We start from the raw sequence: 22,346 nt of genomic DNA, 5'->3' as shown, positions 1-22,346 counted from the left end.
AAGTACAGTTTGATGTGTATAACAATTTCACAGGCCCAGTGTTTATCGAGCTTCCCATAGACACGCTGTACCCTTTCCATGTGGTGGAAAAAGAGTTTGCCCCTAAAAACACTCCCAAAGGTCTTATGGGCAAAATCACTGCACGGTAAAACATTTCTCACTTTTTATTTCCTCCAATTTTCTTACGCTTTATTTCATTATTAAAGGAAAGGCAATCACTTTTACGTTGAAAGTGTTTTTGTTTGTTATCCGCCAGGTATCTTAAAAATCACTTATCTAACTTATTTGCTGGAGCTTGGGAAAACCGTGATCCCTCCCCACTTCCCGTTCACATCCCGCAGGCCACAGAGGATGAGGTGAGACCTGTCAATCGTTTAATGGCCATTTGAGATGTATTATTAATTGCTTTTATGGTTGCGTCACATTAGATCTCATTTGATTCTCATCATCTTTAACATGAACCATAACAGGGCAGAATGAAATGATCTAGAAAGCTGTGACTTTTACTTCAGACACGGCAGATTAGATCTTATTTGCATGACTCGGTATTCAAGTTGTTTCATTCATTTCCAGATTCAAAGATGTGTGGAACTGGTGAGCCGAGCCAAGAAACCCGTCATACTGTTGGGCAGCCAAGCAACCTTGCCGCCTACACCTGCAGATGATGTCAGGTCATTTAGCCATTCTGTCTTTACCCAGTTTGTGTCATACTCGTTCATGGAGTAGTTCATCAATCCCCTTCTGGATATTAAACCTATTGTCTTTGTGGTGCCAGTCTAGATATTTAAAGACACCCCTCCTTCATTAAACAGTAAACATTAAACATTTAATATTGACATATACTGGTTGACACCTTTACATTTTTTTAAATCATATCGTGAAAAAACCCGTTCTGCTACTTTAGACCTGCTTACTATTTATTTTTCTTTGCAATAAAGGGCATTAGAAGTATAAAATAACACTCAAAAAAAATCCTCTCAAAAAATTATATTCTCATGTGGTTCAAAACTTCTGGTTCATTTTTATGTGGAAAAGAAAATATGTTGAGAAATCATTTTGGGGCCAAGTCAATGGGGCGGTGTTGTTTGGCTACCAACAAATATCTTCTTTTGTATTCTGCAGAACAAATATTTATTTTTCTTACAAAAAAAGAGTTTAAATCTTGGTGTGAACTATCCCTTTAGGTCCGTAGTTCTCGAACGTTTTCCTTGTTGTACAGTGCATTTTCGACCCTCCCCAAAATAAAGTCGCATAATCCTAAACTAGAATTTTAAGAAACCAAAAACATATTCAGTTATACAATGCTGAAACATAAATAATTTTGGTTATTTTTCTAGTGTTTGATTGCGTGAAAAGTATGATACAAATTCCGTGTCCCCCTGGATCAATCTTGGGGCCCCCAGTTCGAGAACCACTGCTTTAGGTCCAAAGGGTTTTTATGCTCCATATGCAACCAACACAGTTACTGTATGTATTGAATAAATTGATCATATAGAATAATGCTTTAGTTGTGTAAGCATGAGCCAAAAACGGCAACAATTATTGATTTATAGCACCCGGACATGTAACTCATGGTTGAAGTTTGAACTCTCTTTTTGGATGTGTGTCTTACAGAAAGGCCCTAGAGTCTTTAGGCATTCCTTGCTTCCTGGGTGGGATGTCTCGGGGCATGCTGGGAAAGAACAGTCTACTGCACATCAGACAGAACAGGAGAGATGCCTTGAAAGATGCTGATCTTGTGCTGCTGGCAGGTGAGTAACAGCGCCATCTAGTGTCTTTTTATTTTCTATGGTTTTATACTGTTCGGAATGCTTAGAAAACTAAGCTATTCTTTTTCTAGATGTCAATACATGATTTGTTTTGGTTTGTAGGCACAGTGTGTGACTTCAGATTGGGTTATGGAAGGGTGCTGAACCGACGGAGTAAAATCATTGCAGTTAACAGAGACAGAAGTCAGCTATTGAAGAACTCGGACATGTTCTGGAAACCAACAGTGGCCATTCAAGGTGAAGAAGTGCAGTTTAATTTCTTTCCTGAATACATAATGTATAATACATTAATGAAAATAAAATTCTCTGTACTATAGTATTAACTATAGTATCTAACTAGTTTTAATTCATTAACTGTAATAGGCCTATACTTAATTGAACACCCTATACCGGAGTATCTTGACATTTTACTACAGTTTACTATAGTAAATATTATAGTATACTCTACTACAGTATTTTATCATTTGGGCACATCATTTACATTACACACTTACAATCTTGTGATCAATGTTTTGTAAAGAGACTGTACTTTATTGTGTATATTATATGTATATAAAATATGTATATCTTTTGGGACCTTTTGAAGTTTAAAAAGCTCTGCACTAAATAAACTAGAATCAAAATCCATCTGTAGTGGACATGAAATGGTAAATGCGTCACATGATTTGGGAGGGGTCGTGAGATATGTAGGAAGTGGTTATCGGGCACCTGCTCACCTGTTGTGGGTCAGGAGGGGGTGAATGGGGAGTAAGTGTACTCTTTGTTGACCAGCAATTTATTTTTGCAACATGTTTGTGGAGTAATAATTGGAGTATTGGAAAGCTTTCTGTTTTTTGTATGTATGATGTCCTTTTTGATGTGTCACAAATACAGCACTCCCAGTTTAGCCGCTCAGCGGATTACAGCTACATCATATTTGTATAACTTAAGTTATAACCTGTGTATACATACAGTACATATACACTACTAAAAAAGGGTTCTACACTGACAATTTATTTTGTTAAAACAAAAAGAAGTTAAGTTATTGGAATGGAAGCAGAGTATCAAATGTGTGCAACAACATACCAGATTGCAGCGGTGTTGTAACTAGGACAGTTTTTAAAGTTAAATTGGGTGAAACTCAGAAAAAGGACATGTTGTGGTCATCTTTCTCTCCACCAGAAATAAGACAATATTTCGCTCAAAGAGAGCTGATGTTTAATACATTTTTACATTGTGACATTATTTTATAAGTAAGCACATACATTTACCCAATGTCTCAGTGTTGTATTGGGGAAATAAGGCTTATTTTTTTCTTGTAATACTTAATTTGACAAGTATCATGTTGTAGAATTTGTTGTACTGGCTTTAATTTATGCTTATTTTATTTATATTACGTACTGTATTACAGTATGAGAATCACCATTTAGAATAATGAGAATTATTGAAACCTCCTATACAGGACCCATAACAATGAATTTTTTTGATTAATGTACTTAAAGTAGGTCACAATGTCACAATCGCAAAAATTATTTATTTAAGAAAAATATAAGTTGTATACGGTGGCCTGGACATGTTTTTTTTCTTGAAGTTCACCCATTTCCTTAAGGAGCAGCAGTGCCTTAGTGTGTCGCTTTGGAAGATCAGAAATGTTGTGGTCCTTTCAATATTTATTTCATGTTTTCCAAGCACATTAATATATGACAATGAAGGACTGATCTGTGTGTTAGTGTGGCTGCTTGTGTGATATATGCAATAGTGTTGAATCTTTTTCATTCAACGGTGTGCCTGAAACTGAAGACCATGACTTTGCAGTTACAGTTATTGTGCATGCTTACTGTATGACGGAATCAGTGGATCATCAAATTGAAGTTTAGAAACATGTTAGTTTTAATCTAAGTATTACCGTCAAATATATTTATAAGAACCTCTGGAAATAAGTAGTCTGTATTTTTTCAATCTGAGACCTTTCTATATCACAGTTCTTTTCCTCAGGTTTGTGATTCACAGAATCATTAAGGTATTGTTATATAATTCATCAAGATGTTTTGATTGCAATAAAATCACGAAAGACTCATAAACATCATTGAGAACAGCATCTTATTTCACGCCTTCTGATATTCAGAAGCTTCTGGGGCTTGTGAGTGGGCTCCCAGTGGAGAAGATGATTCTGGTAAAGGTTGCTGGACAACCTGGTCTCCTTGGTCCGGCCTCAAGCTGAGTCTCTGGAGCATTTGAAGAAGCCGCTTTAGGACCAAAGGCCTTAACCAGGATCGCTTTAAAGCTGATTTAGGTCATAACCACCAAATGTGGATTTATAATCCCGCTTACTTTCTCCTTCCTCCATAGCATTACACTACTGCAAAGGTATTTTCATCTTCAAATAATGTCAAATTAAAAGATAAGATGGCCAAAACTGTGACTTGAGCACTAAAGGGCAAACCACTAAATGTTTCCATATGTTAACACTAGTATTGACAAGAACCAACGAAGCCCAAAAAATCAGAGACAAGTGTGTGAACGTTTCTTAGTTTTAATTAATAAGCACTCCGTCTTCTTCACACTTGATCTTCATTTTCATCCTCCGCAGCACCTTCTGTAAAGCACACAAACAAAACACTTTAGCAGAGAGTTAATGCACACATAATACACCAACATAAGCTGAACTTCTGAGCTTTGTTTTGAGCATTGCTAAATGGACTGTAACGTCACTCGCATTGTTTTTTCAGCATAAAGACTTTTTTTAAAGCCACTACACCCAGTCTGACTGCTTTGAAAAGGCTTCGTACGCTCGATATCTGAAAGGTGCTGATGAGCCGCTTCCCGCAGATCAGCGATCACATCAGGAAAGCTCCTCTCAAGTTCCTGCAGCTTGTCCACAGACAAGGAAAAAAGTGTGCAGGAACTTAAGGCATGAAGTTGAGCAGGCTGCTGTCCTCCCAAGAGCAAACTGATCTCTGCAAAGACATAACAGAGAAATCCAAATAGAAAAAACATTCAATATATAAGCAAGAAACTTAACTACAAGCCAAATACGTCATAACACTTTTATAGAGTACGGCATTTCTCCATCAAATGATGAAAACAAGTAGATCTACAGTAAGTCAACATAAAAAGTAGACTGGCGGTACAGTATATACTGTATGTATATTTTCTTTTAAATATACCAATGGCACACTTAAAGGTTTTTCGGTCGTTTTCCAAGTTGTCCGAATTATGTCTGAATTCTTTCACACATACTACCAGCTTCCTGTCAAAAGTAGGAAGTTCTTGGTAAAAATGATATGATGTGTGTCTCTGTAAAGTTCAAACTGAATTAAAGCAAGTTTCTCATACACCACCTCCAAAGTACTCTCCAGACAAGAGCTCCTGCTGGAAAGACTTGATCTCCTCGTGTACCCGTCCACGCTCGATGAAGAACATCCTGTCAGCAGGACCGTTCCGTTGGATGATGATGTCGCCTGTCTGGAAGATTTCGCACTCCAGCTTCATCAGAACGGCCTCGATCAGCGTGACATCGCCACTAGCAAACAGCCATCCCTTCATCAAGTTTGGGCACATGACTTTCATAACATCCTACAGTACGAAACATGAATGTCTTTTAGCTTTGAGCTCATGAATATGCTAATTTGCTCCTACACATGAACAAAATAAACGTTTAGAAGGTATACACATTTACACTCTTTTGATCGGTCAGTGACAACATTTGACAAAATGGTATAACTGCACACATCAGTTCATATTTTAAAAAATCTAACTTTCTCAATTTGACAAACCTTTTTTAGCGATTCTTGCAGGAGGCCAAGACAGCTCCTTTTCTGTTGCCATCTGTAGCCTGCAATGGCACGCTTGCGCAATGCCTTGGGCAGATGTTCGAAGTTTTTCAGCTACAGATGTAACATATCAAATATGCCATTATATTATCTGACGTACCTTCAGTTCATTTAATAAAAATGAGCAAATGTTACAAAAGAGCACCTCTTTTACGTTCGCATTGCTAGCTGCAAATGTTGCTATCTGCCATGCAACAAGTGCCATAAACATCGATTGGCCAATCACAGTACTTATGATGGCGGCCCATTGTTCTTCAATACCTACAAATCAGAGAACCACATCCATGCAAACGCCATTATTGCATCTTTTTACATCCTTTTTGAGTGCTGCTTGCTTTTACTAGGTTGTGGTAAGTTTTATTGTTAAGGATTTGGTCAAAGCCCTGAGTTCGCCTAAATGCAAGCATCACTGAATTTAAGTATTTCGAATGCATGTTGGAAGTGTGACGTACGTGTCGGAGGGTCAGAAGCTCCACATAGTGTCCCGGTCATTTGGCAGAATGCACGAAAGAAAGAAGATGAGTACTTCTCTCCAATTGAGGCATTCTACGTAATGTGTCAAAAAAAGAATAAAACAGGCATTCAATTCACGTGACTTCTCACCATATTAAAAACCATGTACCACGTACCAGGAGGTGTTCTTGTGTGACCCAGCTATCAGGTGGAAATTCACCCAGCGCGGAGAGGAAAAACTGGATGCAGGCGTTCCAGTGCATAATAAGAAACAGCACCACTGCAACAAACAAGGTTCTAAAGAGTCTTCTCACTGCTACAAGCTGGCTGTGTAAATCCTACAAGCACGTACGAAAACACCATGCAACCATTACAATCACTCTCCATACAACAACAAAAATGTCTACTTTTGTATGCAAGAAACTGGCTATTCCTTACTTCTTCAAGTTCCAAGAAAAACCTGGTGAGTTTCGGGACACGGAGCAGACGTATCATGCTCAGAATCCTCACAAACATGAGGATCCTCATGATCTTTGAGGCCACCAGCGAGCTCGTGTCAACGTGATAGTTTTCCTGAAACAAATCAAATATGGTTTTATAGTAAGACGTCGAATAGTTGATATCATCAATGTGACTGATATTAATAAGGCCGAATAAGCAAACTCACCAAAATTATGATGAAGACATCCGCCGGAAACGCAGCCAGCAGGTCTGGAACAAACCACGAGCTTAGATAGTCTTTCTTTATCAGCTGAGGATCAAGAACGAGCACCTAGACGGAACAAAAAAGTGCGGACTGAAAATCTGTTTTGAATATAAAAACATAGACAGGTGCAGCTAAGTAAGATAATCATATTTACGTTGTTGTCATCAGTTAAACTGGACTATTTCTAAAAATGTGTGATTGGCATTATTAAGGCGTTCATCAGTAATCTGGCTAATGCAAAGGTTTAGTTTTCATTTCGTTTCTTGTTTTTCACCCAGAACGCTGTTACGGCTGGTTTCCTACCTGACCATGTTCCTTGAAGAATCCCATTCGAAAGTTTATCAAGATGTCAAAACAGAACACTATGTCTGAGATGACATTTAAAGATAACCAAATCTTGTGTGAGCTTTTGTGGATATCCTCAGAAAAGGCCATGTCCAAAGGGATGGCAAACAAGTTGAAAGATGTAAGGATGATCATGAACAGCAGGTATACATTTCTGTGGAAAAAAAAAGGCTTTGAAACACAAAATCTGTTGTATGTTGCTTGGTTAGCTAATTCACTCAAAGTCCCACCGCATTCAATAATGTGTCGTTGTGTCACTCATCTTTTAGCACTGAAATAGCATCTGTAAAAGGTTTTTTCCTGTGATTATGATTTATTCATGCCTTAAAAAGGCTGAAATGTAACATTTGTACTGTATACATAGATGCTTCATTTGACGTGTGAGCAGCGTGTGCTGGTGTTGCAGAAGCAGAGCTGAAACATCAGTGATGGTTATATACTGTATGTAGTATATGCACCATCCACATCTATGCCTCACATGAAGTTGTAAACAGAGGCAGTTTCAAACAGCATTTTATTAAACCGTCTTTGGTAAATATATGGAGAAAATACTCTACAATGGATTCAAGTATTGAAATTGCACACGGTTTATCTTAAAGCGTATATAAAAACACGATTATCGATTAATCGATTGTTCAAAAGAGGGAGTTTAACTCAAATTAAATTCCTTTATGATTTTGTTTTCACATTTTCCTTCATATGCAAAGATATTTCTAGTAACAGAAAGTCCAGGGCCCTTTTCCAGTGGAAGGAATGAATGCCTTTCATGATTTAACCTCCTCAAATAAGCATTAATACAAATGATTTGTACCCCGACCCCCAAAAACACAAGATTTTGGTTAAATGTGGTGGTGCATTATTAATAAAATGAGATTTTTCCGGTTACCTGGCCCGACTCCGCGGATGTATAATACAAGTCTCTTTGTCAGACGGTTCTTTGCATTTCAATGGCATCCTTCCTGTAAACAAGTTTCAGCGAAAGGTGAAAGACGAACTCTTCTGATGCTGGTCGTGAAGCGAAGTGTACAGTTGACCGTTGCTTCCGTTGTTTTTTAAATTGCATCGAGTGAATTTGAATGATGCAGATCATCGTCATATTCATGCCGCTCCACCAGCAGCGACTCGCCCATAGAGGGCGCTGGGGTGCCGACCTCCCTTACAGTTTTTTATTTGTATTTAAAAAAAAAAATCTTTTAATAATCTCTCATTTTGAAAAATAATCTGTGTTAATTACATGATATTAATGGTTTTAATCTAGAATGTGTTTAGAACTCTCCAGAATGATATTTGGATGTTGGTGTAGTAGTAGTAGCCAATAGGCTGTCTTCCCTGGGCTCCAGTTCGCTCAGCCCTACAGTGCTGGAATTTAAGCCAATAGTTCCCCGGTTGCTACGCAAAAAAGTTTATATTTCGCCAATCATCGTCGTGTAATTTTAAGGTTTAGGGGCTCTGAAAATATCGCCTGTAGTACCAAGATTAGTGATGGGCGATACCACATTTTTTTGATGCGATACGATACCGATATTTTTTCTTTAAATTTAAGCGATACTGATACCGATACCGATACTGCTATCATTTTTAAAGTGTATGAGAATTTTTCATTTTTATAATAGAATATAATTACAATTAAAGACAAATTACGACTTGTACTGGCCATTAATAACATATTTATTATAAAAGGTTAATTTAACAAAAAATTTAAACGTTTAAACCACATTCTTCCAAAAATTATGATGAAATAACGTAAATCCTAAAAACATTAACTGTGCATTTTTTCACTGTCATTTTAAACAGGCCATTTTTCTTGAACTGTGTAACGGTCACCAGCTGGAGTGCCCTTGAAAACCACCAGAGGGCACTCCACATCAAACTTATCATTCACTCACAGACTACATTTCCCATAACGCACTACCCGGACTCATCAGCACTGATTTCACACACACCTGCATATCATTCACATTCACTCTATATATACCATGTGCACTTATTCACTCACTGCGAAGTCTTGTTAGCCTGTCTGCATTTCTGAGCGTTACCTGTGTCTATTCCCTGTCTTCTGGATTTGTGCCTTGTTCCCTGATTACCCTTTTGCCTCTGGTCCCTGCTTGTTTTGGTTTGTCTCTTTGTTTGGTTTGTTGCTTTGTTTGAACTGCCTGCCTGTGTATGACCCCTGCCCGTTATTTGGATTACGCCTTCGGATTACCCCCTAATAAAGCTGCAAGTGGATCTCACCTCTAAGTCTCGGAGCAGTTTCATGACAAACTGTTACACTTACTGTACAGAACTATTACTGAACTGTACTGAAGTTTCCTATCGCAAACTTTCATTTGTGTGCGCGCACAAACACACTTATTTTTATTTGCCTATTTGTACCAAGTGACAAGGGATTACACGTAATAGGTTAACTAATGACCAGCTCTTTGTACCTGGATACTTTTTGCCTCCCTGGAAAGTCTCCTGTAACGTCTTTTGTCGGACAGATGAAGACTGGGCAGAGGAAGACTGGGCACGGGCAGCTTGGTTTCGTTCAACCTCTTTATAAGTTTCAGGGTGTGTCGTTTGTAAATGTTTAAAAAGGTTGCTAGTATTATTGCTGTGTGCCACTTTTTTATCACATATATTGCATCGTGCAATATTGTAGAAAAATAGCACCACACCACGCTACTTTTCCTCTCTGCCATCGTGCCGCTCTGTTTAAAATGAATGCGTCGTCCACGTGACCACACAACTCACGCTGCACCATCAAAATACACCCGCAGTGCATGCGGGTATGACATCAATTACGTATGGGTAAAGTCCACTACGTCATCGCGCTACAGACTGCACGCACGCACGCACAGCCGGCTGGAAAGTTTTAACATTATAAACACCGTCACCGATTGACATAAACACTGCACAGCTTTGATAACATTTAGTCATGCCTTAATTAAGATATCGATACTTTATATGAAATATCGATACCTAAACAGTAGCTTTCGAGTATCGATATATCGATACTATAGCATCGATGTGCACATCCCTAACCAAGATTAGAGCAGTGCACCACTTTTTACTTTTTACCTCAGAGCGGAGTGCGAGTGCAGTATGGCGGCGCCGGCGACGTTGAATATCAATAATGTAGTCGTGGGAGTTAATCTTGCCCCAAATTCAGTAAAATCTCTACACCTGTATCCATTCGAAAGAAGAACATTAGCGGAAAAACTAATTGTAAAAGAACTCGGACCAGACAAGCCAGAAGTGAATATAACGCAAAAGGCGCGAGAAAAGGAGAAAACCTACAAGAGAACCTTTTCCCTAAGGTTGGTTCGATCGAAAGGTTTGGCTTACTAGCTGTGGTTACGCCAATGCAATCTTTTGCTTCCCTTGCTTACTGTTTAAAACAAGTGCTTGTGATAGCTGGTGGACACAGACAGGGGTGACAGACCTGAACATATGTCAGAACGCATTAAGAAACATGAACGGGCAAGAGTGCATATGTACAACTCTGTGAAGCTAGCCATGCTAGGCCGAATTAGTATAGCCACACAGCTAGATGAGGGACACCGCATTGCCATAAGAAGGCACAACGAGGAGGTGGACAGGAATCGGCATATTTTGTCAAAGATCATTGATGCCGTGAAATGTTGTGGTGCCTTTGAACTTGCTTTGCGTGGTCACGATGAGAGTGACGCATCAGAAAACCCTGGCATTTTCCTGGGTCTAATTGATCTTATGGCCTCAATCGACTGTGAGTTGGAGGTGCACCTGGAGAACGCCACCGTTTTTAAAGGCACTTCGAAGACCGTGCAAAATGAACTGTTAGACTGCGTGTTGTCAGTTCTCAGAGACCGCATTCTGGAAGAGGTGAAACAGTCGGACTATATTGCCATTCAGGCAGACGAGACAACCGACATCTGCACTCATTGTCAGCTTGTGCTTGTGCTACGGTACATAGATGGCCACAACAACATTCAACAACGTTTTTTTGAGTTTATCGCGCTTCCAAATGCGACCGCTGATACGATTGCCACTGCATTATTGGAAAGGCTGAGCACCATCCTTCCTGCGGGACAAGAGAGAAAATTAATTGCCCAGGCCTATGATGGTGCCGCAGTGATGAGGGGTGCTACAGGTGGAGTGCAGCGTATAGTGCAAGACGTCTACGGGAGTGCATACTACGTTCACTGTTATGCGCATCAGTTGAACCTCATTATGCAGCAGGCAACATCCCACATCCCAAAGATCGGGCAGTTTTTTTCAGACATTGGGGGGTTTTCTACATTTTTTTCCAAGTCATTCAAACGAACAGCAGTGCTGGATGAAGTGGTGGCACACAGACTTCCAGGTGCTTCAACAACGCGATGGAACTTCCACAGTCGTGCTGTTAACACAGTTTACGAGCACAAAGATGAACTGGTTAAGTGCTTCCAAACCATTCGAGACAGAGGAGACTTTGATGCCATATCGAAGAGAGAGGCCGGGGGTTGTATGAGAATGTTGGAAGATGAGGTGTCATGTCGCGAGTATTTTGTTTGAGCAGTTTGGCGCGATTTGTTTGTCCTGTTACTATAGCGACGTAATACAGGCGCCTCAGTCAGGAAGTAGATCGCTGCGGTAGTCAGCCGTTGTTGTGTGCGAGCTCTACCAGTTGCCCGTTTCTCCGGCGATCGCTTTTTCCTATCCTTTTTTGTTAAAGCAACATCTGTGAGTATTTCCTATCGTGGAATATTTAACAGTGCCTATTTTCATCCTTTGTAACTATCTTGAGACAGCTAAGTTAGCTTTATGTTTATTACTGCTGTGTAGATGATTCGCGTTGTTCTTTCTGTTACTTTGTATTTGTACTTAATATTAATATACATTTAATTTGTGTTGTATTACAGTTTCACAATAGTCTCAGTAAACTTTACGGAAATTAATCCTCTGTGTCCTGGAGTTTCTTGGGAATGTTTAAACTGAATGGAGCGCAGTCCATGAAAGTGAAAAGACGGCGACGCAGCTAATGAAGGATTTTAGGATCGCCATTTTATGCAGCAACTCTATACCAAGACTAACGCTACAGCGCCTTGTCAGCTACGTATCGTTTTCTTCCCCGGTTATTGACAACCCGGTGAGTCACCATGTCACAACGCAGCGACAGTAGAAAAGGCAATGAAGATATCCAGTCTGAGACTGCGCGTTCAAGAAGCAGCTCGAAGATTAGTATGGCTGTCGCCATGGCAAAGGCGAAGGCTGAAGCAGCGCAAGCTAGAGCAGCACACACGCAGAGGGAAATAGAACTTAAAGTAGAGCAGGCTCGCGTTCAAGCTAATCTTGACGCTTTAAATGATGAAAAAGAAAAGGATGCCGCCATAGCAGAGGCGAATGCCCTCGTGGACGGTCTACAGGATATGGGCTTTGAAATATGCAGTAAGGCTGGCAGCCAGGCTCCTCAATCGGTCAAAGACCAGCGAGTCGCTGCTTACGTGTCGGCACAAGCCAGCTTATGCAGCAAACGTTTATCAGACAGAAGAGGTAGTTATTATGCTTCACCAACGCCGCATTCTCCGCATCCTCAACCTAATAACGCTATCTTCTCAACGCCTCACCCACTTAACGTATGTCAAAACCAGGCTGCCGCTTCCGCAGACATTATGCAACAACAAATTCATCAAGCTCCTCTGCCCAGTGTTGCACCACTACGCCAAAGTTACAATCAAACGCTTAACTCTTCGCCAGTTCTTCAGTGTGGTCAATATCGTTCACAACAGAACGTGAAAGCGGATCCCTCACCTCCTGCGCGCACGCATGCTCACAAGACACCTTCTGGAGCTACATATGACCATTCTACATCCACTGGAGATCTCATCAAATACCTAGCTCGCAGCAGCCTGGTGACTTCGGGTCTTACCACATACGATGATCAGCCAATGAACTATTGGGCATGGAAAACATCGTTCCTGAACGCCATTGCCGATCTTGACCTGTCTGCTTCAGGAGAACTTGACCTCCTCACCAAGTATCTAGGGAAAGAGTCGACAGAACAAGTGAGAAGAATCAAAACAGTCAACATTAAGGATCCAGCAATTGGATTGCGCATGGCATGGGAACGCATCGATGAAATATATGGCTCTCCAGAGGCCGTCGAACAGGCTTTGTTCAACAAGCTAGAAAATTTTCCGAAAGTCGGAACTAAGGATCCACAAAGACTTAGGGATCTGGCCGACCTGTTGTCGGAGCTACAAGCGGCCAAAGAAGATGGCTACCTAGCAGGCTTGTCGTACTTGGATACCTCCAGAGGTATTAAGCCTATTATCGAGAAACTTCCATACAATGTGCAAGAAAAGTGGCTTTATCGTGGTACAAGATACAAACAGGAACATTTAGTTAGTTTTCCACCTTTCTCTGTGTTGGTAGACTTCATCGCCAAGGAGGCAAGGGTTCGCACTGACCCAGGTTTTAACTTCTTCACGCAAGCTCCAGCAGAGAGAAAGAGTAAATGGGAGAAACCTACTAAGACATCAGTATACGTTCACAAGACGCAAGTCTCAGGAACCGCTAAGGCCGAGTACAGAGAAAGTACAGAGCGTGTTGATCCTAACAAACACTGCCCTCTCCATAGAAAGCCCCACCCCCTGAGGAAATGCAGGGGCTTCCGCGAGAAGAGCATAAATGATCGCAAACAGCTTCTGAAAGAGCACTACATCTGCTTTCGCTGTTGTTCTTCCACAGACCATCTTGCAAAGAATTGCACCGCAGAGATAAAATGTTCTGAGTGTGGGAGCGTGGCTCATGTGACAGCACTTCACCCCTACTCACCTACCCGGAAATCTAACTCGTCTCCTTCCACTTCAGAGGATGGCGGGGAGGAGGACAAAGCAGACATCCAGGAGGTCAAGTCGACGTGTACTCAAGTGTGCGGTGAAGGATTGAGTGCCAGAACATGTGCAAAAATCTGCCTGGTCAGTGTGTTCCCAAACGGCTGCAGGAAGGAGTCCAAGAGGATGTATGTCATACTAGATGAACAGAGCAATCGCTCCCTGGCGCGGTCAGAGTTCTTCGAGGCTTTTAAGATCTCTGGAAGTTCCTACTCATATACCCTCAGGACCTGTGCGGGGTGTTCAGAGACGGCGGGGAGGAGAGCCAGCGGTTACACCGTGGAGTCGGTGGACGAGAAAATAAGCATACATCTGCCAACTCTCCTGGAGTGTAACCAAATCCCTAACGTTCGCTCAGAGATTCCTACGCCGGAAGCAGCCTACCATCATGCCCATCTCAAGCGCATTGCCGACAAGATTCCGCCTTTAGATCCGGATGCTAAAATTCTCCTTCTACTGGGCAGAGACATCTTACGAGCACACAAGGTGCGAGAACAGATAAGTGGCCCAGGAGATGCCCCGTTTGCGCAAAGGCTCGATCTAGGATGGGTCGTCGTCGGTGACGTGTGCCTTGGAGGTGCTCACAGAACACAAGAGGTGAGGAGCTATAAAACTGCCATTTTAGAAAACGGTCGTACTAGTTATCTCCAACCATGCAACAACCAGATCAGAGTGAAAGAGGCATTCGGTCCATCGTCCAGACATCAGCATCTTCCAGCAGCACCAACCTCCATCCATGGCTCAATGATGCTCAGTGGCGACTGCTTGGGGCAGACTGTCTTCACTCGTTCTCCCGATGACCATAAACTCGCTCCATCCATGGAGGATCTAGAGTTTCTGAAGATAATGGAAGCCGAGTGCTATCAGGACAGCTCCAAAAGTTGGGTTGCAACTTTACCCTTTCGGTCACCAAGGCGGCGGCTGCCTAACAACAGGAAACAGGTTTTCGAACGTCTTGTCTCACTCCGCCGCTCACTGGAAAAACGACCACAGATGAAAGCTGATTTCCTAGAGTTTATGGAGAAAATGTTCAAGAAGGCACACGCAGAAGTCGCCCCGCCAGTGCAGCCTGGACAGGAGTGTTGGTACCTGCCCCTGTTTGGCGTGTATCATCCAAGGAAACCAGATAGGATTCGTGTGGTCTTCGACAGCAGCGCATCATATGAAGGAGTGTCACTCAACGATATCTTGCTCACCGGTCCCGACCTTAATAATAGCCTGCTAGGTGTTCTCATGAGGTTTAGGAAAGAACAGGTGGCCATCACCGCCGACATCGAGCACATGTTCCACTGCTTTCTCGTCAAGGAGGACCACCGTGATTTTCTACGCTTCCTGTGGTATAGAAACAACGACCCCACCTCCGACATCGTGGACTACAGAATTCGGGTTCACCTTTTTGGGAATAGTCCCTCGCCCGCCGTTGCAGTGTATGGCCTGCGGCAGGCAGCTAAGGAAGCAGAAGCTGACTATGGTAACGATGCACGAAGATTCATCGACCGTGAGTTCTATGTTGACGACGCTTTAAAGTCCTTCAGCACAGAGGAAGAGGCTATCAGCGTCCTCGAGCGAGAACAGAAGATGCTTGCAGCTTCTAACCTCAGGCTACACAAAATTGCTTCAAATAGACCAGCAGTCATCGAAGCATTTCCACTTGAAGATCGCACTAAGGACGTCAACAGCCTGGGTCTCTTTGTTGATGATTTGCCCATACAACGTAGCCTTGGATTGTTCTGGAACATGCGCACTGACACTTTTACGTTTCAAATCGAAAATGACCAGAAGCCATTCACTCGCAGAGGAGTACTTTCGACCGTAAACAGCCTCTACGATCCTCTAGGATTCCTTGCGCCCATCACAGTTCATGGAAGGCTGATTCTCAGAGAACTGACTAAGCAAGCAGAGGATTGGGACACACCTCTTCCCAAGGACATGGAGGCTGAATGGACTAGATGGAAACGGTCACTCCGCGACCTGGAGGGACTCCAGATCCCACGCCCTTATACGTCCTTCTCCACTGCAGGTGCTGTAAGAAGAGAACTCTGTATCTTCGCAGATGCTTCGGTCAAGGCAATAGCAGCCGTGGCCTACATCAAGGTGACAAGCCACCAAGAACAGACCGAGATCGGGTTTGTCTTCGGGAAGGCAAAGTTGGCACCTCAGCCTGATTTAACTATCCCAAGACTCGAGCTTTGTGCAGCTGTACTCGCCGTCGAGATCGCCGAGATGGTAGTCACAGAGATGGACACAACGTTTGCCAACATCACCTACTACACAGATAGCAAGGTTGTATTGGGATACATCCAGAACCAGTCAAGGAGATTCTATGTCTACGTACACAACAGGATTCAACAAATCCGTCAATCACCCTGTTCCGGCCTGTGGAAGTACGTCCCAACGCACCTCAACCCAGCTGACACTGGGTCAAGAACCGTGACTTCAGACTTGCTTAGTAGCACAACTTGGTTCAAAGGGCCAGCCTTTCTTCATGACGTATCTTCACATTCACCCGAGCTTCAAGAGACTTACGATCTTATCGACCCTGACACTGACTCTGAAGTGCGTCCTCAGGTGGTAGCAAGTTTCACCCATGTTACCAGAGATGTAGTACATCCACAACGCTTCGAACGCTTCTCCAAGCTCAGCACTCTCCTCACAGCTATAGCTCACCTCATCCACGTGGCTCGTTCTTTCTCCCACTCTACCCAGGATGAATGTCGTGGGTGGCACGTCTGTCGGCCTACAGAGGAAGAGTTGTTGAAAGCCAAAGTGTGTATTGTGAAGAGCGTCCAGAATGAGTGCTATTCAGATGAACTTAAGTGTATCAGCTCAGGGTCCAACATTCCAACAAGCAGCAGCGTGTGGAAACTCCACCCCATCGTTGACCAAAATCGACTTCTTAGAGTAGGAGGTGGTATTGAGCAGTCGGATCTGAGCATGGACGAGGTTCATCCCATTATCGTTCCTGGCCGGCATCATCTAGCTATCCTGATTGTGTCTCACTATCACGAAGCAGTGAAACACCAAGGAAGACATCTGACCGAAGGTGCCATTCGAGCGGCAGGATTCTGGCTGGTGGGAGCTAAACGCTGTATAAGCAGTTTCCTTCACAGATGCGTCATTTGTAGAAGACTGAGGGGGAAAATTGAACATCAGCAGATGGCAGCTCTGCCAGCAGAACGGCTTCAAGTAGCACCCCCTTTCACCTATGTAGGTGTCGACGTCTTCGGACCCTGGGAAATTGTCTCACGCCGTACAAGAGGAGGAGTCTCAAACTCTAAACGATGGGCCGTGATGTTCTCTTGTATGTGTTCAAGAGCAGTCCACATCGAGGTGATTGAAGCAATGAGTACCAGTAGTTTATTAACGCCTTGAGGAGGTTCTTTGCTATCAGGGGCCCCGCGAAGCAGATCCGTTCCGACTGTGGAACCAACTTCATTGGCGCTTCTCGTGAACTGGAGATGGACCAGTCTAATCCAGGTTTCAAAAAAGTGGAAGAGTACCTGGACACTCAGAGCTGCACCTGGGTATTCAACCCGCCCCATGCGTCTCATATGGGCGGTGCGTGGGAACGCATGATCGGCATTGCCCGCCGTATTTTGGATTGCATGTTGCTTGAGCCGAGAAGGTCTCATCTTTCGCACGAAGTTCTGACCACCTTCATGGCCGAAGTAACCGCAATCATGAATGCTAGACCGCTCATCCCTGTGTCATCGGATCCGGAATCGCTTCTCATTCTCACTCCAGCGATGCTTCTCACACTCAAGACAGGTTCTGCACCTCCTCCTCCGTCAGGAAACTTTGAGGAAGCGCATCTTATCAGAGAAGAGTGGAAGCGAGTTCAGGGCCTAGCAGACATGTTTTGGAACAGGTGGAAACATGAATACCTCACAACCTTACAGCTTCGGCACAAGTGGCAAGGAAAGAGGCCGAATCTACGTGAAGGGGACATCGTTCTCTTAAAAGACAATCAAGCTAAGAGAAATCAATGGCCTAACGGCATCATCGCAAAAACCTTTCCAGGGGAAGATGGATTGGTTCGGAAAGTTCAAGTGGAAATTGTCAAGGATGGAACCAGAAAGACCTTTTCTCGGCCCGTTACAGAAGTGGTTTTGCTTTTTTCTCCAAAGACTGATTCTGTTAATTAATGTGGGCTCTTTAAAGACCCCAAGCGGGGAGTGTCATGTCGCGAGTATTTTGTTTGAGCAGTTTGGCGCGATTTGTTTGTCCTGTTACTATAGCGACGTAATACAGGCGCCTCAGTCAGGAAGTAGATCGCTGCGGTAGTCAGCCGTTGTTGTGTGCGAGCTCTACCAGTTGCCCGTTTCTCCGGCGATCGCTTTTTCCTATCCTTTTTTGTTAAAGCAACATCTGTGAGTATTTCCTATCGTGGAATATTTAACAGTGCCTATTTTCATCCTTTGTAACTATCTTGAGACAGCTAAGTTAGCTTTATGTTTATTACTGCTGTGTAGATGATTCGCGTTGTTCTTTCTGTTACTTTGTATTTGTACTTAATATTAATATACATTTAATTTGTGTTGTATTACAGTTTCACAATAGTCTCAGTAAACTTTACGGAAATTAATCCTCTGTGTCCTGGAGTTTCTTGGGAATGTTTAAACTGAATGGAGCGCAGTCCATGAAATGAGGTTTTCTGTTTCATCCTGGCGTTATTCCACAAAATCATGCCACATGTAGACATGCTGTTTAACCATCTGCAGAAGAGGAACATAGACTCTGTCTTCATCGCAGGGATCACCCAGAGGTTCACTCACAGCATACAGGTGATCAGGTAGGCTATGATTTTGCATATTGGCTAAAAACATGCTTATGCAGCCTAAAGAATAAAAACATAAATCCACATGGCTTAGCACAACAGAACCTATCATAAATATTACAATTTCGCCACCATGTTAGACTAGTGAATTTATTTGTGATGAATCTAGATAACATTGACTAGGCCCAACACAACAATAGCACATATTTTAATACAGTTTTATTAAAATTATGTTTATATCTCCAGCAAGTTGGTTTCTGATACAGTAATTTCAGGGTGGACAGTGACTTGTGAAACTTATTTTGGATCAGGGACTCCGTTCCTTCTCTAGTTGAGGATGAGGAGTATAGGGGACCCGTACAGGAACCACCCCCGAAGAGACGGAGGGCAATGGGAGAAGAAACGCAACAGCATCTGGCAATAGAGGTAAGCAGTAACAGAAATTCTGTTTCTGTATTCTATAGCCTATATGTATTTGTGTTTGTTTGCACATTTTTGTATTCTGAATTGTCATTATTAGACATATCTATCTACTTTTTTTCACATTTGTGATTTTATTAATTAGTGCTATAGAGCGAGGATCCCCCCAGATGCCCACACACACACACAAACAGCCCCACCTAAAATATTTTTCACCAGCCGCCACTGGTTGAATGTTAAACTGTATATTACACTCCCAATATTTCTTTACCTTCCTGTACTTCATTCATCCACTCGTGTGCCATCATCTCCTGCAGATCTATTCTGCGCATTGGATTTTTCTCCAGGCACTTGGTGAGGAAATGACGGCACTCTGTGAAAGAATTTACAAAAGATCATTAGTTATGCGTCTCATGTTCTCTTCATGTGGCACATTAATGTTGTCATGTATGTTTCTCACCTCTGGATAAACTGGAGTCCAGGTCTAGTGTCTTGGTCTTTTTCCCCTTCTTGGTTTTATAGGGCTCGTGCCCATGCATCATTTCATAGGCCAGTTTGCCAAGACACCAAACTGTTAATGTTTCTGCATCGAGTCTCTCGGCCTCCATGTGGCCGAGCTCGATGTCTCGACCTGTTAACATAGTTAAGAGATTTTCACAGTTTAGCCCGACAGCCAACAGTGAGATATCAGTCTCTTGTTGGATTAGAGAATATCTATTGGATATGTCATGGCACCCAACCCACAGTCAATTCCAACAGTGTTATTGTTGCAGCACTAAGCTTGGATGTGATGTACATGATGTTCAAAACGTTGTTTCACACTTACCCTTGAATGCGCGGATTTCTTCGAGGGAGGGGAGGAATTCCTTACGGCCAAAGAGGTTTAATTTGAGCAGCTTTGTCCTCTTGTCTATATAGAATTTTCTGGACCAGATCTGCTGGTGAAAAACGCTGTGGTCCAGGGTGTGTTTTACACCTTCAGCTGCCTGCTTTAATAAGAGACGTGCTTCCGCTTCATGCAGAAATCCCCCGCTGTTCTTTAGGTGTTTCTTCAAGCTCGTGGATGGATTTTCATACACCAAGATGATTTTCCTTTTCTCCTCGAACCAGCGATGCAACGGTTGAACGTGCTGTCACACACCATTTGTCACCAGTAGAGATCTCGTCTCGAGCGCTGCTAAGAACTGAAGAGTCGAAGCTCAGCGCGTCTATATAAATGCCTCTGATGACGTCATAACGAAATGTAACAAGCGCGAGTCACGAGCTCTTAAAGAAACAGGGGTTGTTTTTTTCATAGACGCTGTAAAACTAAGTGTTTATTTTTATGGTTTTCGAGTTATGATGTTTTAGTTCACGTTTGCTATTATGATGTGGAATTACTTTACCCGCACGAAGGCTTATGAAGCGACAAACGGGTGACAGCTGGTAACTATGGTAACGTTGGTCGGCTAATAATATACTAGTTTATGGTAAATCCTTAGAGAGCAAAAATGTGTTTTATGTGCAATATATGTATCTACGATGAGTTTGGTTTCATAATGAGAAAACTCATTGTTTTTCATTATTGTTGTGTTTTTGTTGGCTGAATTTCTTTAGTTATTATGGCTTAACAAACCAACTGCAGTTTGATTGATATTCATTGGAATGCACAATAATAAAAAAATACATGTTTGAAATTTGTGAATGAAAGTTATGAATGAAACTCTTCATATATTAAACATATTTAGTTACATTTTTGTATTTTTAATTTTATGCATACGGTTCTCTCATATATGTTTCCTGTAAATCTGCTTCTCAACAATATAATAAATAAATATAACAAATTGAAAATGTCTTTAAACACAGTTTGGATGTATGTTATCACTCCCGGACACAGATGGCTGACAAACACATATTTGTTTTAATTTAACTCATTGGATTGAACTTGTACAGTGTGATTTCTTTACAACAGTTATTCACTAAATGGCTAAATTTAGCCCCTTTGTTACAGAACAAATAACTATAGATCACATTTATGGGCTTTTAATAAAAGTTCTCCATCAACACCATGGAAATAACAAAAATGACCCATCAGGCAATGCAAAGCGGTTCTCAAGTTTAAAGTGTTTCAAAAGCCATGTTGTATCTCAACAAATCCCTTTCTCATTGTTCAGGATCAAGCTATTGTACCATCGAACATGTGACGTAGTTACAAAAAAGTGAAACCGTGTATTCTGTAAAAAAGGAAAATGATGGCACTTATTCATTCTGACCATTTAATGCTGTTCCAAAAACCACAAGTCCAAGAATCCAATAAAACATCATTACACAGATATCTGTGGATTACATCAGACAGAAAAGCAGTGTTCTCATTGTTGCCGTGTTGTGAATTATCCGTGTCGTGCCATATCGTGGCAGAAAAAGTTGTTGTTTCCGGTGCAGAAGAGACCAGACATAGCGTGTGAGTTTAGAAACATTACAAACGTCTCGCTAGTTTTTGAGGTTATTTCACAGAAGAGTGCAAAAGAGACACAAGTGCGTGTTCTGTACCAGCTTTACCTACAAACACTCATGACATGACAATCAAAACACACAGAATCTGATTCATCACTGATTTTCACAATCTATACTCAATATCACTGTTCTGTCATCAAATCACAAAGAAATAACTCCGATGGAAGCTGAGATGTGCATGAACTGAGAGCAACTCCTAGATTCAGATTGGCCCACATTAGACCCTTTTCTTCTAAGTCATCTTGTCTCCTGATGAAAGTGTTATCTCTGTCCGTCTCTTATCTCATTCAACACTAGACAAACTCATTCCTGTCTCAAACTCTCACAGCAGATATTATAAAGCCTCGGGCGAGAAGTCCTGAGGTTCACCATGTTCAACGGCGAACAGACTTGGCATGTCACTCCTGAAAAGGTAAAGCAAAAGTTTAAACCAGTAGATGTTTCCTATCAAATGAGAAATATCTACTGCGGAGGAGAACCCATCCCACACAGGACATCTGAACAAGATAAAGGCTAAAAGATTACATTTGATTATTGAAGTCAAAGGCTATGGACCAGAATTCCTACCTGTAGTCATATCGGCACGCTAAAAGACCTGCACCCTGCCATTACCATCACTATAATCATTTATACTGTTCACTTCACCGTGCTTCAAATAACACTGTACATGAAGTACATCAGCAACTTTAAAACTGTTACTTGAGTCCTTTTCCCATAAAGGCATATTCACTTTCC

The 22,346-nt window shown here is 42.1% G+C and overlaps 1 protein-coding gene across 1 annotated transcript in view; it reads left to right on the top strand.

The window, feature by feature from the left end:
• Positions 1-22,346, top strand: part of LOC306902979 (2-hydroxyacyl-CoA lyase 2-like) — a gene marked incomplete at both ends in the record, with an annotated part of 44,022 nt that overhangs the window by 3,210 nt on the left and 18,466 nt on the right. The window contains 5 exons of the mRNA XM_079471899.1: positions 34-145; positions 257-356; positions 574-671; positions 1,615-1,751; positions 1,872-2,006. Of these exons, the coding sequence (XP_079328025.1) occupies positions 34-145; positions 257-356; positions 574-671; positions 1,615-1,751; positions 1,872-2,006 (582 nt within the window). The remainder of the gene's footprint in view (positions 1-33; positions 146-256; positions 357-573; positions 672-1,614; positions 1,752-1,871; positions 2,007-22,346) is intronic.

This window comes from Barbatula barbatula, assembly GCF_947034865.1.
Source record: "Barbatula barbatula genome assembly, chromosome: 2".
NCBI classification, from domain to species: domain Eukaryota; kingdom Metazoa; phylum Chordata; class Actinopteri; order Cypriniformes; family Nemacheilidae; genus Barbatula; species Barbatula barbatula.
This window is presented reverse-complemented; position numbering and strand designations above follow the sequence as displayed.